The sequence below is a fragment of the Gopherus evgoodei genome, chromosome 6, assembly GCF_007399415.2.
Source record: "Gopherus evgoodei ecotype Sinaloan lineage chromosome 6, rGopEvg1_v1.p, whole genome shotgun sequence".
Taxonomy (NCBI): Eukaryota; Metazoa; Chordata; order Testudines; family Testudinidae; genus Gopherus; species Gopherus evgoodei.
The window spans coordinates 118,952,774-118,972,291 of record NC_044327.1 but is presented as its reverse complement, the minus strand read 5'-3'; the positions used below and the strand labels follow the sequence as shown (position 1 = coordinate 118,972,291).

The 19,518-nt window shown below is 39.5% G+C and overlaps 1 protein-coding gene across 1 annotated transcript in view; it reads left to right on the top strand.

Annotated features, from left to right (window-relative positions):
* DCC (DCC netrin 1 receptor) overlaps window positions 1-19,518 on the top strand; it is a 939,470-nt gene that overhangs the window by 571,719 nt on the left and 348,233 nt on the right. Inside the window, 2 exon segments of the mRNA XM_030567485.1 lie at window positions 3,448-3,602; window positions 6,867-6,987. Of these exon segments, the coding sequence (XP_030423345.1) occupies window positions 3,448-3,602; window positions 6,867-6,987 (276 nt within the window).

Here is a 19,518-nt window from a genome sequence, read left to right as displayed (position 1 = left end):
GTTGTAACAGCAAACGTCCATTTTGTATGTACAATTGGGATTATATTTTCCAAGGTGCATTACTTTGCACATCTCAACATAGAATTTCATCTGCTATTTTGTCATCCAGTCACCCCATTTAGTGAGATTCCTTTGTAACTCTTCACATTCAGCTTTAGACTTAATCTTGAGTAATTTTGTATCGTCTCCGGTTTTTGCCACCTCACTGTTTGCCCCATTTTCTAGATCATTTATGAATATGTTGAATAGCACAGGTCCATGTACAGATCCTTAGGGGACCACACTGTTTACCTCTCTCCATCATGAAAAATGAGCATTTATTCCTACCCTTTGTTTTCTATCTTTTAACCAGTTACTGATACATAAGAGGGCCTTCCCTCTTATCCCATGACTGCTTTGTTTGTTTAAGAGCTTATGGTGAAGGACCTTGTCAAAGGCTTTCTGAAAGTCCAAGTACACTATATCCACTGGATTACCCATGTCCACATGCTTGTTGACAGCCTCTAAGAATTCTAATAGCTGGTGAGGCATGATTGCCCTTACAAAAGCTATGCTGACTCTTCCCCAACATATCCTGTTTATCTGTGTCTCAGATAATTCTATTCTTTCCTATAGTTGTGATCAATTTGCCTGGGAGTGAAGTTAGGCTTACCAGACTGTATTTGTCAGGATCGGCACTGGAGCCTTTTTAAAAAATTGGGATTACGTTAGCTACCCTGGTTCCGGGCCTTGTTCTTTTAGGTATCCCTGATCATTAAGCTCCCTAACTGAGCTGAGCGGGAGGTAGAGAAGAAACTGGGAAAAGGACAAGGACAGGCTAGAGGGGTGTGACCCTTCTCAAGGTGCCTGGGATAATTAGTCACTATGTTACCCCTCAACTTAGTGAGAGAGAGAGAGAGAGAAACTTGCTGGTGCTAAACTGGGTGTCAGTTCCCTGACACTACCAGCCAATTAGTCACCCAAATAATCTTCTCATGGCTCTGCCAGCTCTTACTTTGCCTTGCAGGTTAATATCTGGGGTACCCCAGTCTCCAAGCTTCTCTGAAGCATCCGTCTGTAATGTCCAGCCCCTACCATTGGACACTCACAATAATGTGTGAGTCCCAAGAGAACAGCATACACACAGCTTGATTGGTACAACTCCAGATCATGGATATATAGAGCTACAGTGAAACAATCCTACATTTATTATCAAAGATTAAGATTTAAGAAATAATGAGTAAGGATAATGAGTGGAAACAGAAATGGTTACACATATAATGAAAAAACATAAAATCCAATCCTAGGTCTACACTTATTAATGGTTACCTCTCCTATTTAATAAAGTAAATTTTGTCCCAAGAGTTCAGTCTTTGACAGAGATTATGGTTTTCAGTCATAAGCAGGATCCAAGTTTTCATGAACAACCCACACCATTCAAGGGATTTCCTCCATGACTGGATAACAAAGTGCTCTACTTGTCCCCTAGTTATAGTCCAGTAAACCTTTGAAGAGCCCTTCTATTGTTTGTTCTCCCATGTGCTGACCCCCGTGTTGACATCATATCCTCATGGTGACTTGGAATGCAAATGTAGCTCCCACTGTGTTTGGCTTACAATGCTTAATTTACATCAAAGATAGGAGTAGGTGAATAGACATGCTTTTGTCTGGCAGAAAACCTGTTTATTACCTTTGCCCTGTTACATGGTTTAAAATACATTTTAGTAGGTACACATAACTTACACAAAAACAATGAATAGTCTTTGTGTCACCTTAGAGACTAACACATTTATTTGGGCATAAGCTTTCGTGGGCCAGAACTCAGTTCAACTCCTCATTATTTTTGCTGATACAGACTAACATGGCTACCCCTCTATAACTTACATACCATCTGTAGATACATCTCACAAGGCTTATGATGACTAGTGTGTCACTGTGACTTTCATTTAATGCCTTAAAGACATTATCTGTGGATAAATGTTATCAAAGTGTCATGTTAGATGTAGTGAGTTTATCAGGTCTGATAGGAGTTGCTGTTTAGAATGGTGAACCCTGCACTGAGAGGTTCTGAGAGTTTCAAGGGTCCTGGGCAGAAGAGTCTATAACTCCTAGATAATATTTCTGTCGGAACCTGCAGTGGAACATAGGATTCCTGAGTCACAACGTTACTTCCTTTGTTGCACAAGTTGAAGGTACGTAGTGGGTGAGGCAGGAGATTGCAGGAAGAGTAAGGATGGACTCATGGTTAAGGCAATTAAATGCCTCCCTGGAGAATTGGATTCTATCTCTGCTTGCCACAGATTTCCTATGTGATTTTGGATAAGTCACTTAACCTTAACTTAACCTCTTAAATTAACTAAAAGAAGCAGGAGACCTGTGGTCATTTAATTAAATACACAATCATAATGTATAAGCACAAGGAGTCAAATTTATTTCTGTTATTTTCTAACTTTTGAGTGCTTGATTTTACAATGTGAACAGTCTTTTCATGTCAGTTGTTCTTCCCCCGCCCCCCGCACCTCTTTAATGGATTTGGATATATTATAAATCAGACACTGGAAACAGTTGCTTGAGAAATACAATTGCATTTTCTGTTCAAACGAGAAATCATGGATGCTACCTAGGAATGAATGTAATCTGGCTTCCTAGCAACTATGAATATTCAAAATAGTAAACATTGTTCCCCTGTGAAAGCTGATGAACTGTATGTGAATTGTGTTTTCTGTGACAGGGAGCTCATTAGAAATTTGATGTTATTAGCAGTTTTCTCAAATTGCAAATCTCCATCATACCAGTATTATGGTAATGATGAAATTAAATTAAATTAGCATACTGCAAAAGTGGGAATACATTATAGTAATACAAGGCAACAGATAATTGCTATCTTAATAAGAATTTGTCCTCAGCAATGATAATCCAGATTGTTTCTTCTTTCTATCATCATGGACAAAATTCATTCTTATTAGTGAAATCCTCATATTTTGTAAATCCAGTCACAAGTTCCACTTGGTTATATGAAACTGTTTTCTCAAGCCTAAATATACTTCATTCTGCACTGACAGTCAGTGTACTTGTCTAAAAGCTACCTACCTACATATTAATGTGCATGTCACGTTTGTGCATGCTTTTGGCACCTGATCCACTGAATGAGCTTTGGATCAGGTCCCTGGTTCCTCAGGTGCTTACTGTGTATATTTCACACAAATCTTACGTACTCTCCATACTGGGTTCTCAAGCTTCCCTTCTTGCAAAAATCATATAACTGTTAAACTGTATTCACTAAAATAAATGTTTTCCTTATTATTTGATTTAAAAAAAACAACTGAGGGTTTGGGGAAATAATTTGACTTGCAGATATGTTTTCTATTTCTGTTTAATATTTTCCAGGCCTAGTGAAATTATTGGGTTGCTAAATTTACATTCACATCCACTCACTACTTGTTTTGTTTTTTATCTCTCCCCTTGCAGTTCCTCCATGGTTTTTAAATCACCCTTCAAACCTCTATGCTTATGAAAGTATGGACATTGAGTTTGAATGTGCTGTCTCTGGTAAGCCTGTCCCTACCGTGGATTGGATCAAGAATGGAGAAGTGGTCATTCCTAGTGATTATTTCCAGATAGTGGTAATTATCTGACTTTTGTCATTGCAAATTCACTATTTGACTTAAAGTATATTTTTATTTCTGATTTGTTCATTCTTTTCATAACCAGTGTTTTGAACTAGTTTAGCAGAAGCAGGAAACATCTAAGCAAAACAGATCAAATCTCTCTTGCCTCATGGTGGACAAAGGGGATATGTGCACCAGAGTGCTCTATTATGGTCTGACCCAAAGCCGTTGACGTCTTCCCCACTGATTTCACTGGGATTTGGATCAGGCCCTTACTCATTCATTCAACAGTAGTTTAGATTTTGTTTAGGATCTCTTCAAGCACAGAACATTTACCATAACTTTATGTCACATTTTCAATTAAATTATTTTTATTATGTATCACCTGTTTTTGATAAAGTAACATCAATGTCATGTATAATGCTTTACTACAGACAAAAAATGATGAATCCACACTCAGAGGAAATTACACTTTCAGACATAAGTTAGTAAGGGATGAGAAACAAAGGGAAGGAAGTGAATGTGGGAGGATGAAGAATACAACAGTGGTCAATCATCAACTGTGCTTATTGCTACATGCACAACTTCTTAGTCTCTCCTTTTAAAAATAGATATGTTTAAATTTGAAGATAGTGGATCAACAGTTACAATGGAGGTTAGTGATGCTTCACACATCTGCATGAGCAAAGGGGTAACGCCTTTCTAGCTAGAGAAACAGGCAGTGAGCCACAATTGCAACAGTGGGATAATCGCAGACAAAGGGGAAACCAGCCTTAATATCTCAAGCCCCTGTTTTAAGGATACATTACTGTATATATTTTAAGTAATCATAAGTGAGAAAGGTTGATATCTTAGAAGAGAGCTAACAAATGCCATCTGAAATTCACAGAGGTGTGCAGATCTTGCAGCTTCTTAGCATTTTCTTCCCCTGTGTAATTTCATTTGGAACCAGGGGAGTTAAAAGTGAAACAGGTATTTCTGCCACAGGTATGACATTCAGCTGGCATCCCTCTCTACATTTTTTTGAAATCTGTTTTAGAACATATTTGCAGAACTTGATCTTTCAGTGACAATCCATCAGTTTCTTCAAATTCAAAGTATTTTCACCACAGTTAAATTAATAATGATAATGGTCATTTGACACGTACACAACTTTGTCACCATAGCATATAATTGATAGTGTGATATCATGTCACATTCTCATCTTGTATTACACAAATAGCATTATATGTGAGGCATTAAAAGTTAAACATCAATGGTGGAATTTTCAAAAGCATTGGCCTAACTACTCTCATGAAAGTCAACAAGAATTTTATCATTGATTTCAATCAGAGCAGAGTTGAGACACTGCAGAGTGCTTCAGAAAATCCCATCCCCAATATGTCTATCTTTTGTTGCAACATGATAAAAATATCCACAGGCCATGAGATAATATTATTCTTTTGATTACTTTGGCATAAGAAGGTTAACATGTCTCATTCACTCATAGACCCATAGACTCTAGGACTGGAAGGGATCTCGAGAGGTCATCGAGTCCAGTCTCCTGCCCTCATGGCAGGACCAAATACTGTCTAGACCATCCCTAATAGACATTTATCTAACCTACTCTTAAATATCTCCAGAGATGGAGATTCCACAACTTCCCTAGGCAATCTATTCCAGTGTTTAACTACCTTGACAGTTAGGAACTTTTTCCTAATGTCCAACCTAAATCTCCCTTGCTGCAGTTTAAGCCCATTGCTTCTTGTTCTATCATTAGAGGCTAAGGTGAACAAGTTTTCTCCCTCCTCCTGATGACACCCTTTTAGATACCTGAAAACTGCTATCATGTCCCCTCTCAGTCTTCTCTTTTCCAAACTAAACAAACCCAATTGTTTCAGCCTTCCTTCATAAGTCATGTTCTCAAGACCTTTAATCATTCTGTTGCTCTTCTCTGGACCCTCTCCAATTTCGCCACATCTTTCTTGAAATGCGGTGCCCAGAACTGGACACAATACTCCAGTTGAGGCCTAACCAGCGCAGAGTAAAGCAGAAGAATGACTTCTCGTGTCTTGTTTACAGCACACCTGTTAATGCATCCCAGAATCATGTTTGCTTTTTTTGCAACAGTATCACACTGTTGACTCATATTAAGCTTGTGGTCTACTATGACCCCTAGATCTCTTTCTGCCATACTCCTTCCTAGACAGTCTCTTCCCATTCTGTATGTGTGGAACTGATTGTTCCTTCCTAGGTGGAGCACTTTGCATTTATCTTTATTGAACTTCATCCTGTTTACCTCAGACCATTTCTCCAATTTGTCCAGATCATTTTGAATTTTGACCCTGTCTTCAAGATTCATAGATCAGATTGCAATATTTAGTGCCAATTTCCTAGTGAATACACATTCTAATCAATAAAATGGACTATGCTGTTGTAAATTAAACATCTTCCAATGAAGAAAGGTTGGTTTTTACCATATTTTTCTCATGGAGAAGATTTACTCAGTTGTATGGAATCACAAGTTCGTGCTACTTTACGCAACATCACTATTTGTTATGAGGAGAATCAAACAGCAATAAGTATACTTGCCAAGGAATGGAAAGTCCCTTTATTATTATTATAATGAGGAGGGCAATTATCCTTTCAATTTGTATTTCCTGAAGAAATATCTATAGCAAGGGAATCTCTCTTGCAGCATTTTCTTATGCAAAGAATTGTCCCTTAGAAACCAACATTTGCCACATCACTTAATTCTGTTTGTGCTAGCAGCAACTAAAACTGAAATCCTGCGCACCAGCAGCACACATTGAGTAACTCTTCTGTTGCTGTGGGTCTTTGGGTCTCATGTCATGATGTAGGATCTGACCTTCAGAACACTGTTTGTACACAAGATACAAAAGTTGGAAGTTCTTTTATATCTCCCCTGCTGCAAAAAGCCAACGCAAGCCCTATTCACCACTCAAGTCCCACTCTAGCAATTAATATGGGGTTTAACTGTTGCATAGGGTGTTGAGCTGGTCCTCCTCCGTACCAAAGTGAATAAGGGCACAAGCACCATCCTTGTAACAGAGTGGTGCAAAGAGAACAAAAGGAATCAGTTGATTCCAATGAACGTGCATTTTATTACAATCCACCGGAGTCAAAGACAATATGAACGGAGGCTGAGGTTTCCTAATACTCTCTGCTCTTGTTTCAGAAACAAAATATTATTGAAGCTCCTTAGCAAGTAACATTCACTGTGACAGTTTTGTTTAATTATTTCCCTCCCCTTCCTCTCTCCCCTATTTGTCTCTCTAGGGTGGCAGCAACTTGCGGATTCTGGGCCTTGTAAAGTCAGATGAAGGTTTTTACCAGTGTGTAGCTGAAAATGATGCTGGGAATGCCCAGACCAGTGCACAGCTAATCATCCCTGAGCCGGGTAAGATACAAAGGACACAGAGAATCATATCAGTGATTAATACAATTAGCATAAATCCTAGCTGGGCACCTACTGTCTCTCCCCCTCCACCCCCCGCCACCTTCATTCTTAGCCATGTTCACAAATATTTAGCTAGCTGGATTGCTTGACTTATAACAGTGTGTTCTTGGCACTAGGGGAGATGCAGGTCTCTCTTGGTGTAACCTTGAGACTCTCTGTCACTGGAACAATTACAGATGCTAGGTGCATCCCAGAAGTGACACTAGAGGTCAAAATCTCAGCATGAAAAATCAAAGACGGTGTCTTCCTTTTCAACCACTGGGTTTATCTTGCTGAAATATGAGAAGAGGCTGGGGATTATAAAGGGCCAGGGGGAGAGTGTGTGTGTGTGTGTGTGCGTGAGGAGATGGAAGAAGCAGTCCATATGGAATGGAGTGTTTGGCTCCACTTTGAACACTTAGAATATTTGTCATAGGGGAAAAGGTAGGTGAAATTTTAGCACTGTGGTGGTAGGGGTAGCAAAGAGTCCTGATTGCAAGGCTGGTGTTTCTTATACATCAAGGGAAGAAAGGTGTGTTTCTGTGGCATAGAAATGAATAGTTTCACAAGAATTATAAACTGTCCTTTCTTGTGCCAATACTGGTGGGGTTTGTTTCTTTATGGAATATTAAACTGTATAAACATAAAAACTATGAATTCATTTTAAACCATATAAGGTAAAACATTTCTAAATGCCTTTAATGTGCTTTCTGTGTTTTATATGATAGTCGTTTACTTGAAGTGGATTCTGCTGTATTTGTTAATTATGTAGAATTGTGGAATATTCAGAAATATAGACCACATCTACACTTGGAGCTAGGGATGTGATTCCCAGCCCAGTAGAAATATTTGTGCTAGATCTCACTGAGCTAGTGTGCTAAAAATAGCAGTGTAGCTGCGGTAGTATGACAAGTGATGAGGAGTGGCATGGGCTAGACGCCTCCAATACAAACTCACCTGGATCCCATAGGTACATATTCACGGTGGCTGCCCGTGCAGCCATAGCTATGCTACTATTTTTAGTGTGATGGCTCGATGAGAGCTAGAACAGGTATGTCTTTGTGAGCTGGGAATCACCACCCTAGCTTGTAGCGTCGATGCAGCCATAGTTCGCTCACACCCTGACCTGGACTGGAAAAAGTAGAAAATTGGTAATTCATAGTTGTTGATAGAGTTTCAAACCAGAAGAGACCACTTTGATCATCTTGTTTGACTTGTTTTATAGTCCGTGCTATAGAATTTGTTTTGATAAGTGCGCACAGAATCATTTAAAAATTGTAAAGCTTTATTTAAACTCTGCCATTATTTGAAAAAACAGCATTCTCCAGTAATGGCCCAAAACTGCAGTAACACGCCCACCTATTGTAATGTTTTAGACCAGTAATATGGAACACTCTAATAACATTGTAATGTGTTGCTAAAGACCATCAATTTCCTGAAAGGCTTTGATGCTGCAGGCCTTTCTCCTGTGGGCAGTAGTATGCCAGGTAGTTGCACTGCAATGCAAATGCAAGTAGTGATTCCAGGTGGGCACAACCAAGGTTAACTGCTAGGTCCAGTGCTCCACACTGAGTATTTGTAAGTCTCCAGTCCCTGGCATAACAATTCCCTTACAACAAATATACATGGTAAACAGAAAAGAGAACAGGACCAATGTCCTTTCTCTATGTTTGTTCCTGAGTACAGAATGAATGATTGCCGGAGCTCAAATTTTAAACCTCTTAGCAGTTCGTCACTCCTATTCCCTCTCCTTTGCTATCCAATCCCTCCTTCATTCACTCATTGTTTCTCCAACCAACCCATGTCCAAAATGCAACACCAGCAGCACCTGGGGAAGGCACGGATCACTTCCCAGCCCTCACCTCGAGCCAGCTTCCTTGTGCAATAAGCCCCCACTGTGAACTGTGCCTGCTAGCAGGGGATGCAGCTACGCAATGACACTGCTTAATGGGAACCCTGGACAGGGCATGATTTTCATCCTTCTTGTGCTAATGAGACGCTTCACTGGGCAACTCTCTTCGTAGGCCTGACTTATGCTATTAATAGACTGGATGTTTGCACAGCAGGATAAAGCTACACTTTTGCTCCCTGTATGGCTCATCACTTTTTACTTGGCCTTTATGCACTCTACACCCACACAGTGCAGAATCAAGCCAGATGAGTATTTCTCTCCTGCGCAGAGTCACCAGTCGCTAGAAAAGGTGTTACCTTTCCTCTGGGGGAAACATGAACATGAGAAGGTGCCTAAAGAAAAAACCTTGGCACAGTAACTCTACATAGCACATAACTCCACTGATATTTAGATGGGCAGCTGGGATCAGAACGATACAATGGTACTTAAAAATAAGTTAATCTCTATTAAACATTGTAATGGGGGGGAAAGAGGGTTTTTTGTGTGGGGGAAGGGCTTGAGTTTTTTTAAAAACTGAATCTTGCATTTAGCTCATGCTTCTGGAATATATTTAGACAGGTGCAACCCTGGAGAAAAGGGACCATCGTGAATGGTAATGTAGTTTTATTTCTCAGTAGGACCAGTCTAAAGGAAATGGGATAATTCATTACGGTTTCCACCTAGATGTTCAAATGCTGTCAGTAAATTCTGTACTTTTGGTCAGTGTTTATGATGTTTGGCATTGGATTAGAATGAAAGTAAAAGAAAATGAAGGCAAAATCCTAAAGAGCTACGGGATACTATTGTAACTGTCTCTGTTTCCCTTTATAACTGATGGATTACTTTTTCCTGGCTATTTAATCAGATCTTCAAACAATGCCACTCCAATTCCTCTGAGATGTCGAGAAGGCCAGCATGCACAGATGGCAGAGAAGCCAGCTATAAATACAAATTAAGTGCTGGGGCCGACCATGGTGGGAAGTACATAGCCTTCTCTGTTTAAATTCAGTCAATATACGGTCACCATATCTTTCACACTCAGTGTGAGCTCTGCACTGCACAGCTGTTCAGTTTTGGCCTGTCCACAGGCCTCAAACTAAGGGTTACCCCTAGCAACCATGACAATCTGCTTCTTGCTAAGGCATAGACAATGACCTATTAAATCCAGTATTCTCTGCTGGTGAGTATTTACGAGAGCCTAATGAAGTTTCAATATAGTCTTTTATAAATAGTTATATACCCCTTTTTGTAACCACTAATTTTGAGGGAACAGTGTCCAAGACATGTAGAAGACCTAACAGAGTTTTCTTTTTCCTATAGCCAGGGTCAGAATTATCAGAAAAAACCCTTAGATAAATTAATAATCTTTTTATTCCATAAAGTAACATTATGAGGAAAATAAATAGATGACCATTTATCCTCTATGAGATTTGTAAAATCATGGGTACTGGCATTTTAGTTTGTTGCAAATATTCTTGGCCAGCCTATGAATTTAAAATTAGGAGTGTCATCTATTCAATGGCTGATACGTAGTCTATTGGAGATATCCAGTATAGTGTCTGGTAGGGGGTAAATCAGAAGATCTTGAGATTACAGGAGTAACACTGCTGATGTTAACTATAAAACCAGTGTGAGATCTGATTCAGACTCATAAATTATATTCAGTGTAAATACTATGGTATGCTGAGTAGAAACTAGACAACACTGAAATGAGTAATGCAAGCTAATGGTTAGTGAGTTTACACAGATTATAACCTTTACTTCTAGAATTCCAGATGGGCTTATAAAATGTTAAATGCTATTTAAATATATATTGGTTAGACATTGGGGAGCAAGTGAGCCTCCTGGGAAAATTAACTGAAATTATAGCTTTTAGCTGAGATTATAGTTATGGAGGCAATGTATTTAACATTATATTATGAACTGTATGAGATAGAAATATGATGTATATATAGTCTATAATACATGGCTTACTCAACAAATTGAAGTCTAGGACTTTGGACTATAGGATACTTGGGCAAATAAATCTTGGGTTAGGGTTCTTTTTCTTTCATTTCATCATCTTTGAAATACATATTGGAGAAATTGCTCTTCTTTCCATAATGAAAGCTGCAATCATTGTCCTGTTATAACCGTCCCCTTTGCATCCCTTAAAAATTTTGGAAGCGATTTAAAAAAAAAATTTTTTTAACTCTGTCATCTGCAGCTCAGCTTCCCTATGTTCTTCAGCCTCCCGCTAAGATCCCAGGATAACCTGTTTTGTTCCTGCTCCCTATGGGAGAAGGGCCATCCCTATGGACCTTTTATAATCTGTAGAATCTGCTGCTAGAGGTTTGCTAGAATAAAGCCCCCTCTATGTACTTCATAAAGAGAACAGGATGGTTAATAGTGAAGTTTTTGTTAGTGAATTATTTATTTTTAGAAACTAAAAAACATCACTTGTACATCTGAACATGAAACATGATGGACATGGATAACTGCAGATATGATGGACGTGATCCCAGAGGAAAATTCTCCCCAAAGAACTTGCAAACAATTATTTTCATACTTTCACTCAGATCGATCCTTCAAATAGCTTGGTGGGGGAGGGGAAGAAGCAGTGGGAGGAGAATTATTTACTCCATAGTGTGCAAGAACAGATAAAGAACTAGCCAATATAATCCTGAAAGAATCAGCTTGCATAAATGGATAACTGTCAACCATGTTTCTTTAATAAATTTCTTGCTAGTCAAATTTTAACTTATGGATATACAATTTACCACAGATGCGTGAGAATATTATTTACCATTGGGAGCTCCAGACATTATAAGTAGCTAGCTTGAAAACAGAAAGATAAAGAAAATCATCTGTTACATAAAATAACTAGACAACAGGAAAGTATATGCGCTATTTATGTTATACAGGGAGGACATACTGTATTGGAAATATTTTAATAATCAGTTATTATGTGTCCGTCCGCTGCTACAGGAAATGAGAGAGGCAGTTTCAAACTACAGACTAATAGGGTATGAACTTAGGAAGCCCCCTATGCCAACCTACTTCAACACATCCTTTATGTTAAAGGTCGCCGCCATATATGGGTCTTATGCTTTAGCTCATGACCATCTATCTAGGTGAAAGGTCCCAAACGTATATGCTAACTTTGCATTAGCTCAATATACAGGATGTGGCCTGTAAGTCCCTTGTGTTACAGCCAAAATATAGTCTAATATAAACCTATAAAACTATTATAATAAAACAAATAATCAAGCTCATAAGAAAATAAGAAACATATAAGAAAAGATATATAGGCAAGCAAGGAGGCTAGCCTTAGATATATCTCATGTACCTGTTGTGTACGTCAGTTGATTACCAGGACACTTCTGTAGTTGACTCATGTATCTGTGGTCAGAACATCCCCTTAAATTCTATTTTTAGCTCCCCAAATACTTGTGGTTTTCCATTGGGCCATTTATCTGTTCAAAGTTCACAGGCCTCAAGCCTTACGCTAACCTGTTGAAGCCAATGTCTTACAGGATACAGACCTGTAGGTTTCTTGCATTATTGCTGAATATAATGCAAAGCAGTGAATATAGTAAAGGCAAGCTAGCCCACTGGGCTACAAGCCCCCAGCTGGAGTGGCAGGGGGCAGAAGCACCGAGCCTGGGCTGCCCGTGCTCCAGTTGCAGCCACCGGAAGTGGAAGCCCTCGAGGAGGATATATCATCCTCATTTCTGCTCTGCCTCTGGAGGTAGGACTAATCTCCCCACCAAGAGTGGCCATGCAGGGGAAGGACAACTCTTGTCCCTCCCCAGCATGGCCAGACTAACAGCTCGGAGCCCTGGTATCCCAGGAGCAAGGGAGATCAGAATTCATGGCCGTTATATTGGTAGGGCCCTAGCCTACCCGTGCGCCAGGTTGCAATGTCTGGAGTGGGAAGCCAGGCCCAGCTCTGTGGGGCAGAAGCTGCCACTCTCAAGCCACCCTCCTCCCTTTCTCTGGGCATTCCCTCCTAACTAGGCCAGGTTTAGTGTTGCAGTGCTGGGGCAGAAGGTGCAGCTGCAGCTGGTTGTTGCACCCTTGGCAATTTAGTATAGGGTACTGTGACATCCTAACACCCCAGTATTCACCACTGCCATGTAATTAGGATATGCCTTATACAAAGTATGCCTTGTGAGGTGTCTAAAAGTCTTGATCTGCTAGAGAGTAATATCTAGTTGGGTTGTATGTGAAGTTACGAAGTTTTGCTATGTATGTGTTACTGAAACATGCTGTGAGGATGAAAACACCCACAAGTTGCCTTCCAGGTGTGACAGTAAAAAGGTCAAACAATGTTAATGGTTTATTGAGGAAATGCACACAAGCACAAGGAATACCCCAGGAACTGTGTACAATAGAAACCTCTCAGAGATAGCATTATGCAATGGGAACTGTTGACCCAGGTCACAGCAAAAGAGCTTTCCAGAAAGTGAGGAAAAGATATAAAAGGGGGAAAATGACATCATGGGGGGACCTCACTCTCCCTACAACAACACAACTGGAGACACCTGAGGAACAAAGACTGAACTGTGGGAAGTGATGGTCCCAAACTAAAATGATTTTTAGCCTGTGTATGAAAACCTGAGAAAGCCAAGGAAGCTTGGGCCTTAAGAATCTGCCAGTCTGTTTATCATTCAAGGTGAGAATTTGCTAATTTATGTCCTACCTATCTAGTATGTTAAGCTCACTTTGTGGTTTTTGTTTATTTACTGAGGTCATCTGCTTTGATCTATTTACTATCACTTATAACCACTTAAAATCTATCTTTTGTAGTTAATAAATTTATTTTGTTTTCTCTCTAAAGCTCATACTGGGGGCAGAAAGCTGTTGCATACCCGTCTCCATATTGAGGGAGAGGATGAATTTTATGAGCTTACACTGTATGGTTCTCTGTGAAACGCAAGACGCTACAGTTTTGGGTTTACACTCCAGAGGGGATGTACACTTGCATGCTGGGCAACTCCTTAATTGAGCTCTCCCATGCAGAGCTGATCTCAGCATCTGTGTGAATATAGCTGCAGCTGGATGTGTCTCTACCTGTGTGTGTGCAGGAAGCGGTCTTGAAAGCCTGTCACAGCAGCACAGAGTAAGGTGAACCCAGGCTGGTGGGACAGCTGGGCTCAGTGATGCCACATTGACTCTCTTCTCACTGTTTTTAGCCTTATACTCAAGTCTCCCCATATTTTTCTCAAGGCCAATACATTTAACAGACAAACCCTCACATTGTTCCTCAGAGGAAGGAAGAATGAGCTGGAGTTTGTCATCTGTGATATGAAAAGGGACTAGAAAATTTTACAATGCTATTTCCTGTAAGTTAGCCAGAGGTAGAGTAGAACAGGAGGAGAAGGAGTGGGAATTACAAGAGAGTTCTCAGAAGTTGCAGTGCATGCATACATTTTATCGCCTTGCCTTCTCTTTGTATGTTGATAATACAAACTTTTTCCAGAGGTGTTTTTTGACAGAGTTGTATGGCTGTGTGGTGTAACTCTGGCAGGTGAGTGCTAGTGCCATCTCTCTCAATGCGTATACTAATTAATGGTGGGCGTATTAAGAATATACTATGTCCTTATCAAGCCTGGAATCCTGCTTCCATCAGTGGCTACTAACTGAAGCTTCAAGGGAAAGCCAAAAAGCCCTAATAACATAAAGCATATAGCCAGGTGTACAGTGCCGTAAATGGGGTGGAGAATGGCTTCCTGAATTCATCATGACCTATCTATGTCCTGAAACTTGAGAGCTGATTGCTTTTATTTAGTATGCATACATAGCTAGTGTGCTATTCAAATGTAAAGCATTGTATAAGCAGTAATATTAATGATAAATATACATTTTGTTTATGTATTTTATGGCTGCCTTCACCATAATATCATGACTGTGAATTTATAATAAAACCATACAAAAATGCTAAGTTAGCCAAATACTTTATGGCATAAAACATTTCCACTAAAGTTGCCTTGTGACACAGTCCAGCCTAAAATTATCTGAGCTGAAAGCCTGATAGAGGATGGGTGCCTTGCTGAAGGCTACCAACTTCAGGCTGTAGCAGGCCATCACAAGGAACAATTTCGAGTCCATTTATAAAAGTGACTTAATGAGGACAGATGATTCAGTGGTGGGGGCACTAGCTTTGCTTTTGGGGAGTTCTTGGGTCAAGTCCTTGCTGTGTCACAGGCTTCTTCTGTGACTGTGGGCAAGTTATTTAATGTCACTGTGCCTCCATTTCCCATCTGATAAAATGGGAATATTAGCACATCCTTACATTAGAGGGGCGTTATTAAAGATTGTGAGGTTCTCAGATACAAGGGTAATAGGTCCATATAAATATATATCTAGGAGCCAAAGTTCCACTGGTTCTCAATGAGACTTGGACACCTAAATCACCTCTGAAAATGGGGTTTAGGGTCACATTTTCAAAGGGTACTTAATTCACTTCGGAACCTTATTCTGGTTGAAAGTTGACAGGACTGAGGCTCCTTAGTCATTTAGACACGTTTTGAAAATTAAAGTTTAGAATATAACAAAGATGAAACATTAGGGTCCAATAGGAATATAATAGAATTTTACAAACTTTATTCTGAGAACCTAAAGTGTTTAAGAGAGAATCTCCTATTTATAGCCTAGCAGGGACACTATTATTTATTAAATTATATACAAATAGTTGAATTTATAAATAATATAAAATGGTTATGTTTTCCTCTTAAATTGATAGTTCATTCTTAGACCCAGCTACAGAATGTAATGAATATGTTTTTTTTATTTTCTTAATAAATAATACATTATAGTAATAAATAAAAGTCACGGGAAAGTTGGAAGGCATTTTGCAAACACATTGTATTAAGTGATGCTAATTACAATATCCCTTACTGTATGTTGACCTTACATAGTAACTTCAGCAGAATCACAAGATGGAATGAATAAGTGCACAATTAGTCCTAAAACTTCAGGATCTGTTAGCAATTAATTTGTTAGGGTAATAGCACTGAATTGACTATCCATGAGTATGAAAAATGATCTACTTCCTAGTCTCATATTAGTTACTTGCAGACAATTAAGTGTAATTATTAGCACTTAATATAGGAACTCCTACTATAAATTCAGAGCCTTGTTTTCATTTCATTTCAACCTTGAAAAAGAAGAAATGTGTTATGTTGTTAACAAGCATTATGTGAATGACTAGAACGTTAAACCCCGGAAGCCTCATTTCCCAAGGAGGAATTTTTGTGTGCAAAGCCAATGTTTTCTTGAACAGTGTTAGAGGCTTTCCCTTCACCCTGTCCACTGGTTCTTGTCATGTGGAAAGAAAGCAGAAGATCAGACGTCCAAAGTGTAGACAATGAGATGTTTATTGGGGTTATTTCCAGCAAACATGTATTCCATAACTCTGACGCCACAGAGTCTTGTTTCCCAGTATCTCATCCTCCTCTTCTCAGGAGATATAATTATACTTGAAATGCACATCCACAGTCCCACCCCTTACACCTTAGTGGCATGTTTCATTTTGGGTCTGGGGTCTTCATTTCACCTCTTTTGTACCCCATGGGAGGGGTAAGGAGTGAGGTTGTGCTCCAGTCAGGGACGGGCATTTCTTTGGTCTTTGGTTTTATACTCCCTCTTCCCCCACCCCCCCCCCAGATCCTTTGACCCTCCTGACTGGTTGCTTGATTTTGCCTTGAGATAGGGATTGAGGCAATCTTAAAGTGTGCTCTGAGTAACACTTTAATTACTCTTAACTATTCCCATTGCACTAACAAATCCATCTGACAAGGTGGAAGCAACATCATAGTGTCTTTGTCCTTCATTTACACATAGTAGTATAAGAGCATCAAAAAGTCAAACCCAAAATTCTATCCCAGGGATAACAAACAGACCAGATACTAACAAACAGCTCATGTAATAGTTGCTCATTCAGGTTTGGCACATCCTCAGGCTTTTATGTCTTCACTTACAGTAATATAGCACATTACATAGTGATCTAGCACGTAGAAAAAAATCCCCAGAATTTGCTGACTCAAGTTTTAGCTCAGCCTTAATAGGTTATAATGTCAGTTAAGTCTGAGGAATTCAAATTGTTGATGTTTACTGCTACCTGCATCTAACAGTTATCCATCTGTTTCCACTCATCTCTGAATGTGGCAATTCTCAAAAGTAATATGCCCTGAGAAGGTTGATGGGTTTGTTTTATTTCCCATTGTGTGTACTGCAGACTTATAATTCCATGGATGAAACAATATATATATAACGTTATGTGGTTATTTTTTTTGAGTTTTACATTAAGTTACAGGTGAAGAAGAAAGTGACAATCATTATATATGTGATATATGCACGCCCATGCTTACTCATAAACAAAGGAAATCAAGTACACAGTGAAGATGTAATAGACATTGCATCTTTTGTTCAAGATATCAAATAATTAAGCGCTTAAAGGAAGCCCAGCTGCATCAGCATATTTTAGCCATAAACAGAACAGTTAGCTTCTGCAGGGTATTTGGTGCTGACTGTTAAGTGAAAGGAAAAAAGAACAAGAGGAGAAGAAACAAAACAAAATGATAGAGGAGAAGGGCTAATGCACATCGCTGGTGAAATTCTAGTGACATTCAGTAGAGGTGAATGTGACTCAAACAGTGATTCCAGTTTCAGAGGAGGCATCATGGAGATTGTTGTTATCCTGCTAACCTGTTTTGAGAATAGGAAATGACACAACTGGATCCCAATTTTCAAGCATAAGTGCATATGTCAGGGCACTCAGATCTACTTTTGAGCACTCAAACTGGAAGCAAGGCACATAAAATGGGTGTCTGGGTACCTACAGTAAATGTTGACTTGAGTACCCCAATTTACACACTCAAGTTTGGAAGCTGGGCTCCTTTTGGGGGGAATGGAGATTTAAAACAAAGCACAACATTCCCTCTTGACAATCACAGTTCTCCTAGAACCTTTATATTCCACTATCCTCCACAAAGATTTCTTGATCAATGGGGTGAATTAGAGTACCCATGTTAACACTTACAATAGGTAGCTAGAAACCCATTTTGTTTGCCTTAATGCCAGCTTGAGTTCTTAAATGTGGAACTGAGTCCCCTGACATTTGTACCCAGGCTTGAAAATAACAAAAAGGCACCTATAAAAATGTGAAATGTTGGGAAGGAATACAGTGTGCAGGTTCAACAAGGATTCACGCACAATTACAGCAAACTGTCAACAAGTCTAGCATTTCCCTTTGTACCACCTAATAGTTTAAAGATTATATATGGAGGCAAGGGAGCATAAGCAACTTCCACACAGTAATTTGTAAAATTAATAGGCAGGGATATCTAGGTGCAAAATGGTAATATACTTTTCCATATAAATCACATTGGAGGCAACTCTAAGCTCAAACTGCCTGCAAGTACAGCAAATCTACCTTTAAGAGCTTTGTCTGGATCATTTTTAACGTCTCCAGGTAAAGTAACTTCACTAACCTGGAGTTAAGATTAACATATTCTATCACTTACTTCACTAAAATAATTCCATAAGAGAACACTGCAGATTTCGCAGAACAAACTCAAATAGTTGAAAGCCATGGCATTTCAAAATAAAGTTACACTTTACAAAAAACAAGTTAAAATTTTCAAAAGGGTGCAAAGATTATCCAACCACCCGTAACTCTGCCTTTTCAGCACTATACTGCAAGTAATGTTTTCCAGGGCACAAATGGGTAAACTTTTGTAATTTTTTTCACTCCTGACTGTCCACCCCTTATGCCGACACATTGGCTTGTGTGAAACCATTGGGCTCCCCTTCCCAAAACTATGTGCCTGGCCACCAGGATCCCGAGGTGTAGAGGAGCAGCCCCTTCGCACATAAGAACTCCGTGAAAGAATAGCAAGTGACATTTGGAGGAAAACACAGAGCTGATCTGGAACAGCTAGGGTAGCTGATTCTCGCTGCCACTCTTCCCCTGTGCCAGAGCTCAGCGCACTGTGACAGACCCAAACCAGTGGAGTACAGGAGTCTGATCCTGTTGGTATCCAGGAGGTGGGTGGGCAAAACCCTCCTACTTCTAAAGGACCTCCCCCCAGCCTAAGGGGAGGATCCACAGGTCTGTGACACAACTAATTCCGTGGGACAACTAATAAACTAGAGATTTAAACTAAATTAGAGAGACAAGGTAGGTGAGGTAATATAATTTATTCACCAACCATATTCATTGTAAGATGTCTGCCATTATGCTAGGCATTTAAGATGTTTTGTCTAACATAAACTGTGCATTTTGTTTCTGAAGTAGAAATCTTAATCTGGAATTTCCAGACTTTTTAGTTTTTTAACTAGTGTTCTCTAATGTGTTTATTTGCAGAAGTGATAGATTATTTAATCCCTAACTCCAGGGTGATGCAGCTTTTTGCATAGGAATTCCGTAGGCTTAAAAATAAGTTTAAAAATTGTTCAGAAGCAGGAATACTTGCTGATCTGGGACTCTGGTGGCCCTTGTAAAGATGGGCTCCAGGTCTTTCCAGAGATTTCCCACCTCCACATGTGGCTATTCCCCAATCAGTGCCTCACAGAGGAAGAATCACTCAGTGGATAGGACTTATGAGATCAGGGTT